The sequence below is a fragment of the Juglans microcarpa x Juglans regia genome, chromosome 5D, assembly GCF_004785595.1.
Source record: "Juglans microcarpa x Juglans regia isolate MS1-56 chromosome 5D, Jm3101_v1.0, whole genome shotgun sequence".
Lineage (NCBI taxonomy): Eukaryota > Viridiplantae > Streptophyta > Magnoliopsida > Fagales > Juglandaceae > Juglans > Juglans microcarpa x Juglans regia.
The window spans coordinates 32,782,938-32,791,765 of NC_054602.1; the positions used below are offsets into that span (position 1 = coordinate 32,782,938).

Consider the following 8,828-nt stretch of genomic DNA (forward strand, 5'->3'; position numbering starts at 1 on the left):
ATATAAAATTTTCATTTTTTAGAATGATACCCACTCAAAAGCCTAATTTTTTTTTTTTTAAATCAAGACTTATAAAACCAAGACACCTTATCAATCAACCACGCTTTGAGTTTAATTCCGCTTTTCTTTTTTTCTTTTTTTGAGTTCTTATTTTCAGATATTATCATTAAAAAAAATAATAATAATAGTAAATCCCACAGGAAAGATTATACATTTTCATTAATACAGTAGTAAAAAAGGTATCTCCCTGCCCTTTGGCCCCCCCACCTCCCCCTTTTTTCCCAGGTGCTGCAGCATCATTAGCTTATTCCCCTCAGGCAAAATGGATTTTCAGATGAGTTCTCATACAAGCAGATCATAGTGGTTCTTCCCACTGTACAGTAGCCTCACAACTTTCCTGGCTCTTTCTTTTATCAAGCCCTTACCAAACTCAGCTCCATACTCAGCAATGGGAATAAAACCAGACCCCCACCCACCCTTTGCGTGCTGCAGTTGAATTGAACGTGAGGATGTTAGTACATGAAACAGCACCTTTTTTACAACCCCTGCTCGTCTATAAGGAGGGAGAGAGAGAGAGAGTGGGGACATAAATACTGGAAGCAGCAGCATTGATCCAAAATACCACAATGTGTATGCGTGTGTGGCAAGGGAATCAATGCCTAGAACCATGACAAGGCACAGTTCACAACAAATTTTTTTTTTTTTTTGGCAAGTAATTCACAACAAAAAATTTACTTCCAGCCTCCAGATTTAAGTTGGAGATCTCCAAGGCCCAAAATTATTACATGTAACACAGGTAACTTTAAGACCATGAGATGACATTTTCTTGATAAACAAATTCCATGCCCTTGTAAAATTTCCTTGTCCCCTTGTAAGCTTTAGACTTGATTACAAATTTCCAAACAAAAGTTATAATAGTTGGGAGGACAGCAACTGAAGCGACTTCAGAATCACTAGAAACCAATTCAAATTGAAAATTGGAAAAAAAAAAAGAAAATCGTAAATGCAAAAGAAGTAAAGAGTCATTTGCCAAAACTAGTAAATATAAGCATCCGAGTATACATAGTTTGTGAAGGTAAAAGTATACCTCATGCTCCGGTATGTAAACAACGATGGGCTGCCGACACAACTTTGAAAGCACCTGGCAGAATAATAATGGTAAATTGTCAGTATGCAATGTCTAATAACAAGGGTATATAGTTTGTACATACATGTACATTTGCATTTACGCACTCCCACTCAGACACATACAGATTAGTGCGAATAAAAAACATTCACGGTGAATTTAACAATCAGAGAACAAGCAATGTGACATCAACAATAAATCTAACAGTTAAAAAGTGGCATCATGTCTTCCTTTTTTATTGTAACAACAAAAGTTTAATACATATGCAGCAGTCCAAAGCACGCCTCATTAGGTTCATGCAAATATAATCCTATAGCAGGTTCTTCAGCACTTAACACCAATTGCCACTTAATAGATTGCGTCAAAACTAGTGCAATGCCTACTATTACAAAGATCTTTTTTTTTTTTTTTTTTACAAGTAAAGGAAAGAATTAGTGGTTGTCAGAAGTGGGATCTGAACCCATTACAAAGATCTTAAAACAACTATTTAGACTAACAGAAAGAACTAACCAGTAGCTCTGACTCTCCTCCCCAGAAATCAGGTTGTTCAATGCGTTGGCAGTAACTACAAAAAGATATTTGTGAATAAATGGATAGACGCCCACAGTATTTGGCAATAAGCATACATCATAAAACCACTAATACCAATAAGCATATGCTAAAACATACATCAGGTTGCCAGAAGTTTAAGAGAAGATCCACAATGGATAGAAAGATAAAGGACCTACCGTTTTAAAGATTCCTCAACTGTAATTGCAACCAGTGCTTCTTCATACTGATGGCGTTCTTTATCATTTTCACATATAACGTCTCTCACAGCCATTCGTAAGTCATCTGCATATTTACGACAGTTTGTTTGTACTAGGATTTGTTGAAATTTATTCCTAACAGCCTCTACAGAAGGACAAAAGATAAAGTCTTCTGAAGGTTTAGTTGTCTGTTTAATATTTAACAAATAAACAAAAAATATATATACGAAAGCCCAAACTATGAAAGCCAGGCAATAACCCCTTGCTCCTTATGTTCCTTGCATGCTCCGGGAGAATAATTTATGTGCAGTAGGTTTACAATCTCATTTAAAGGGCCATAATGAGTATCAAACACATGGTCCATACAAGTCTGTGTCTTACTATTACATATTTTTCTTTGCATGGGCCCACCAACTAACCACTGAGACTTAAACAAGACTATCTAGGCACTGATAAAAAAGGAGAAGAAGAAAAGAAAAGGGAGTCAATTGTAGTTGAAAGTATATTATAAAGCACTCCTGGCTGACATATATTATGGTGCCTACATAGATTAGAGGTCATACACCAACTATAATCCAATTTATGAGCTCTAAAATTCTATATAAATAAAATAAAATAAAAAAATCCCCACCCCCCCCCCCCCCCCCCCCCCCCCCCCCCCCCAACCCAGAAAAAAAATTATGAGGTAAAGAAGGAAAAAAGGGATGAATCTAGCTACCTTGAACTCATTCATTAGAGTAAAGAGAAAGTGTCATGACTACAAATTGATAACTACATTGAGATGGTATGGAACAGGCAATGAAAAATAATGCTATCATGGACTCCTTTTTATTGAATGAACATATCCTTGAGATTGGAATGGAGCTTTTATGAACACGAACAGTTCCAGCAAACCTGCATTTTCTCTCTCTTCTCGTGGGTTTAGAGAAATAGCCTTGTTGAAAGCCATACCTTTGACCTGATTTTATCATTTAAAAGTTAGTTAGGAGGCAATGGTAAGTTACAATACAGTTCAATGATCCTTCAGATATACCACAACCATTTTGTTCATAAAAGTGAAGACAGCCATAAAAACAAGTTTATTTTCTGTTTTAAATAGGAAAAGAATTGGAACACTCTCTCTTGTTATTAACTATTCATGATTTAATGACGTAAAAACTCCTAATTCGTCAGTTTTAGCCCCTTTTTATTTGTTCTGTTCTACAAATTGCCACATGCCCTATGTACCATTGATCATATCATACATGAATAACTACAATAACCAACTTTTTTCCTTATTTAGCATAAATGGGATTTTCCTCTCATCTTGCTTCCATCTTTTCATGGATGATATTCTTTAGTGTTATATTTAGTGGATAACTTTGTTCCTTCTTTCCCCAAGATAGTGTTCTTTCTATATGTCTCTTACTTCTCTTACAAAAGACCAAAGTTTTTATATCGTGTAACTATCCAAGGAAAGTTCAAGCCAAATATTAGCTTATACTTGGAGGGATTGCCCAATGTTACAATTTGAAAACTTGGAATCATTATAAACCACAAGAATTTCTCCCTCCAAGACAATGTAGGATTTCATTCACCACCCTCCAATATTCAATCCAGGTATGACAATTTCCCCCCCTTAAATCTCACTAGCCAGTATGGGATTTGACGTGTTGGATTGGTTTTGATACCACTTATAATGACCCAAAAAAAGCCTAATCCACATATGAGCTAATGCTCCAAAATAACTAGTCAATGTTCCAACCAAGGTCCCTTGGAATCATTACAAGCCTCAAGAACTTCTCCCCCTTAGGTAATAAAGGATCGCATTCACCATTCTCATATACTCAATTCGGGGTGTTAGTGTAAAAATAATATGTTGACACGTTCTTATGACAAAACTTAGTCCAATTGAGTTGTAAATATGTTGAGTAGAGTCTAGGTTGCAATTGGAACAAAAAAATGCAAGGATTGCAAATTCACAAGATCTGATGAGAACAATCTAGCTGAAGTAAATCAGTCATAACTTTGATTCCCATATTGGATTGAGGTGATATTGGTGTTGTTGGAAAGCTAACTCAATTATTTACAAATTCATGTTTCACAAGGATCTTCAAACTCCAACATATAGGTCAAAACTGGACAAAAAGTTCGCTCGACAGTTGCTCAGGTGAAAATTCCGGGAATCAATTTTTTACTAGGGTTTGGACTCTTTAAGTGGTCTTCTCAAACCCTAAGGGCTCGTTTGGACACTTAGAATATCTCACAATATCTATGAATAGTAGTAAAATGGTTTGAGTTAAGATATTTTATTGGATTTTGGGAAATAAGAGAGAAAAAGTTGAATAAAAATATTATAAAGTTAAAAAAATTGTTCGAATATAATTTTTAATATTATTTTTGTTTTGAAAATTTGAAAAAGTTATATTGTTCTAATGTTTTGTTTAGAAGTTTGGGAAAGTTGTAATAATTAGATGAAAAAGTTGAAGATTTGAAATTGAAAAGTGTTTTGTGTTTAAGTGATATTTGGAAAGGAAATATCTTAGAATACTTGAGAACACCTTGTTATCAAACAAGGCCTAAGTATATATAGAACAATACGCACGACTTCTGGGGTAGGGAGAGAGGCCAGAACTGCCATATTTAGTGTATTTTAGAGAGAAAACCCTAAGGAGATTCATTGTGCATTGAAGATCGGTTCTCTCTTGATAAACATACCTCCATCATAGTGTGCTCGTGTTCGAGTGCTATTGAGTCCATTGGTGTGGATGTGTTCATTGGCCGGAAGAATTTTTGGAGCTACTTGGGTGCAGAGATCGAGTTGGTGCTCATGGTGAAGCTATAGAAAGGCCGGAGGTTCGAAGCTGTCATGGTGCACAAATCGAGTGGGATACTCGTAGTGTTACAAGCTAGATTTAGTTACTTTAAGGGTCTTGTAATTGTTTCTAAATTGGTTGTAACAAACTTAATTTCTATAGTGGATTTTAAGTGGTGATCAGAGTGATTTTAGATTTTAAAGACGTGCTTCAAATGAGTTTCCACTTCATTACCAAAATTGATGTATTAATTATTTACAGTGATCTAATTAATTATTTAATTGATTGTGATTATAAATTTAAATAGTCCAGTACATTTAGAAAACACCTATTCACCCCTCTCTATGTGTCTTTGGGATCTAAACCACTAGTTTTTCACAGGACATTACATATCGCCTCAAAATACACTAGTTTGGCCCCTCCTATGGATCATCAAAGTTTTTACCCATTAAATTTTATGCATCAATTTCCAATATATGCATTACTAACCATGAGCTTTAAACGTCATGTATTTAATTTATTTGCCCTATCGCGACCTTATAGCAGTAGCTGCAAGCTCAAAATGTTAAATCAGTCACAAACTAAATCAAAAAATTTTTCTTCCACTCCCTAGAACTTGGTCTTAAGTTTGAACTTTTAATTTCAGTCCAGCTAGGTAAAAGCGTTACTTAACTCATCCTATAGTATTCAAAGCTTAAATTTCATCAGAATTCGAGGTGAAAAGATTAAATTGAAGCCATGAAAACCTTTTTAAAATCAATATTCAGAGAGATGTTACCAGGGCACGAAAAAGACAGCGGCCATCTCCGGCAACTCTCTGAATCGAATAGCGCTCAACTTTCCTCATGGCCGGTGATCCTATGCCCCTGGTAAGCAACATTATCGTGGAAAAGCGTAACTTTCACAAATCCAAACTATAGTGACAGTGGTGGACATATAAGCTGTGGGGGTAAAGAATGAAAAACAAAGCAAACGAAATGCTCATTTGTGAGAACGATTATGATTTCACACTTATCATTCTATCAATAACAGAAATTCACCAAAAACAGGAACTGTGCTACTAAAGAAGTTTTTAAAGTTGAGATTTAGGGTGTCTGTTAGCAAATTACAAACACACATGCTCATACATATATCTAGAAGAAAATAAGTTACGGGGAAAGAAAAAATAACTTACAATGGTGGTCCAATTTTAGCAAAGAACCTATGGCTATTGTATTCAAGGAAAGCCGTAGGACATGGTTGCGAATTCGGAATTGAAATCGAAGGAACCGGAGAAGAGACCAGCTCGAAGTTAGCAAACCCATTCTTTAGCTGCTCAAGAATAACCTCTGCATATATTTTATCGAAAGATAGTGTATATTAATATATGTATGTATGTATTAGTGCTCTATTTGGTTTTGGAGAAAACCAAAGTTAAAAGAAAGAAGGAATTCCGAATCTTCCTATCTAAGATTTTCAGTCAAATGGAAAAACGTTGAAACGAAATCCGGAACTCGAAAATAGGATGGAATGCAAGTTTGGAGTTTGAGAGATGTTCAGGATACTACCGTTTGAAAGCTTATCCGCCATGATAGATTCACTCCGCGAAGTGAGAGTGCGAAACGTAGATAGGGGAAAAAGGGTGAGAGAACTATAACGACGACGTTTGGGTTTCGACTCCGGCCTTGCTTGTTCTTTACCAATTGTCAAAACGAGGTCGGTTCACATGGTCCCACTCTGAGTGATACGTGCAATTCATTTTTTTTTTTTTTTTGAAAGAAAAATTGCGCAGTTCATATCTATTTGGCCCGATTTGTATTCGCAACCCGTATCAACTCATCTCATTACCACTCATCAATTTTAACTCACAAATTTCACTACTATTCACAATTCATCTCATTACTATTCATAATCTATCTTACTACTATTCACAACTCATCTCAACTCATCTTCGAATCTAAACAACACTATTGTTTTTTGAAAAAGTTAAAGGCAATCGCTTTGTGTAAACGCGGTGCAAACACCGGCTGATGTGGCAAAATATTGAAACGCCCCGTTTAGTGATCCCTCATTCCATTTCCCTCTCTCTCTTTTATTGTTCTCGAGTTCTTAGCTCTCTGAAGACGAAATGAAAAGAGAAAATACAGAAGTCTACACCAATGCTCAAAAAAGTATGTTGCTCCGATTCTTCCAAAATCCTCCATCTACTTCGTAGGTTCCTTGCAATATAGCAATGCAAAGCTGAAGCCTACGCCAACGCTAAAAAAATGTCTCTTTTCCCCGCTGATTTATTTCTGAGTTACCAGAAATAAGGTTCCGATTATCTACTTTTTTTTTCCTTAATTTCAATGTTTGTTTGATTTTTGGTGGTGGGTTTTTTGAGTATATGAATTTTTGGTAGTGGGTTTTCTGGATTTTCCTTCATTTCCATTTTGGTGCCTTCTCTACTTGCTGCAAAAAACTTGAAGACTCAAAACCTGGGACCAAGTCAGCTGGAAGCTAGATCCCAAAAAACAAGTAACCAAATACAACCTCCAATTGACATATGTACTAGAATATTGTATGTTGATGAAAAAGGAAAGTCCATATCACTGGCTCCTCAAAAGAGTATTCAGTTTGCGAGAAAAGCTATTTCTTAAGATCTGCCAAAATTAGTTAAGCCACCATGGGAAGATTTAAGAATGGAAGCAGAAAATACAAATCAAGTTTGCAACTGAAAACCCAGATGAGCAGGAAGACCAAGATCCAGAGGAACGCGAGCTCTGTTTTAGTATTTTCATTTGATTTTTTCTTTCTCATTTCGGTTTCACACTGGCGTGGTCTTTTGTCATTTTTTTATATTTTATTTGACGTGGCCTCAGCGACTCGCACCGTTTGCATGAACTAACTGTACATAGAAAACTTGTTGTTCTTTTAGTAGGCAAGGCTTGCTTACAATTGGGGGCCTAAAATGTGCGGTTTGGATAGTAAGTTTAGATATCAGTTGAGATAAAAGTTAAAAATTAAATAAAATATTATTTTTTTATATTATTATTATTTTAAAATTTGAAAAAGTTGAATTATTTATTATATTTTATATAAGAATTTGAAAAAATTGTAATGATAAGATAAGATGAGATAAAATACTTTCACTATCCAAACGAGACCTTATTGAATCTGATATCCACATTTATTACAATTATTATCCTTTAGGTTGATTATTTTATAATCATTTATTGAACTTAATTTCGTGATATAAATGTTTGGTTTAAATAGAAATCTTATATAAAAAAAATCATAAATTAATGTGACTTAATGTGATACCTCATATCCATTTTACAATAAAAGAACTTCACAGTTTGACGAAGAATAAATCTACACTCATCAAGGATCTATCCTTAGGATGGGTCCTGATGATTTTTTTTTTTTTTACTTAATGATTAAAAAAGTATTTTTTTAAATGATATTGTGATTTTTTTTTAAATATTTAAGGGTATGAAAAAAATGAATCAAAAACAATAAAAAACAAATTATAACTTGTCGGTAGCCATCCTCGTGCTATACCCAAGCACGACTCGTTGATGAATTACATTAAATCGCATTAATTTGTAAACTTTTTTATATAACATTTCTATGTAGACCTAGCATTTCTCATATTTACAAATGATGAGACTACACAAAGGGCTCACATGTCTTATGATGAAACAATAATGAAATTCTACCTTATAGCGTGTAAGTGTTTGTGCAATCATTTTAATTTTTGAAAAAGAATGAAACTCACTCAAAAAAATTAACTTTTTTATAGTGGGTCATTTTTTCCCTCAAAAAGCTTGCACGGGACTTGCACGCTCTATACTTGTATCTGGCACTACCGTTCACATCAAAGTTTTGAATTTTATTTCAGTGACTATTTTAATTCAAGTACAAGAATATTTCAATACCAGTACGTACCAATACACAACTTTAAAAATAGCGTGTTGTATATCAACTAGGAACAAAATCATTAAATTACTTTAATTTTTGGTAGGTTTTATATGCTAAGATTATTAAATATCACATTTGAAAACTTACAAAATGTCAAAATGCCTATTCCCAATTCACTTAACATAAAAAATGCCGTAACAGAGTTCATGGAATTATCTACTAGATGCTAGAATTGTTTCTGCTTCGGATCCATTACTAACTAATGCATAAAACCAT

At 34.5% G+C, this 8,828-nt stretch overlaps 1 protein-coding gene across 2 annotated transcripts; it reads right to left on the reverse strand.

Annotated features, from left to right (window-relative positions):
- Window positions 1-104: 104 nt before the first annotated feature.
- Window positions 105-6,371, reverse strand: LOC121266440 (OVARIAN TUMOR DOMAIN-containing deubiquitinating enzyme 3). Of its 2 annotated transcripts, none has more exons than XM_041170255.1 (8): window positions 6,218-6,371; window positions 5,845-5,998; window positions 5,449-5,536; window positions 2,770-2,833; window positions 1,855-1,960; window positions 1,637-1,691; window positions 1,088-1,141; window positions 105-553 (listed from the first exon to the last, which is right to left on the reverse strand). In XM_041170255.1, exons 1-8 carry the CDS (start codon window positions 6,237-6,239, stop codon window positions 443-445), a joined length of 654 nt encoding a protein of 217 aa, XP_041026189.1. In that variant the 5' UTR covers window positions 6,240-6,371; the 3' UTR covers window positions 105-442. The 2 variants fall into 2 exon arrangements, with proteins under 2 accessions (XP_041026189.1, XP_041026188.1); XM_041170254.1 differs by having other exon boundaries at window positions 105-486; window positions 6,218-6,370.
- Between the last annotated feature and the right edge of the window lie 2,457 nt (window positions 6,372-8,828).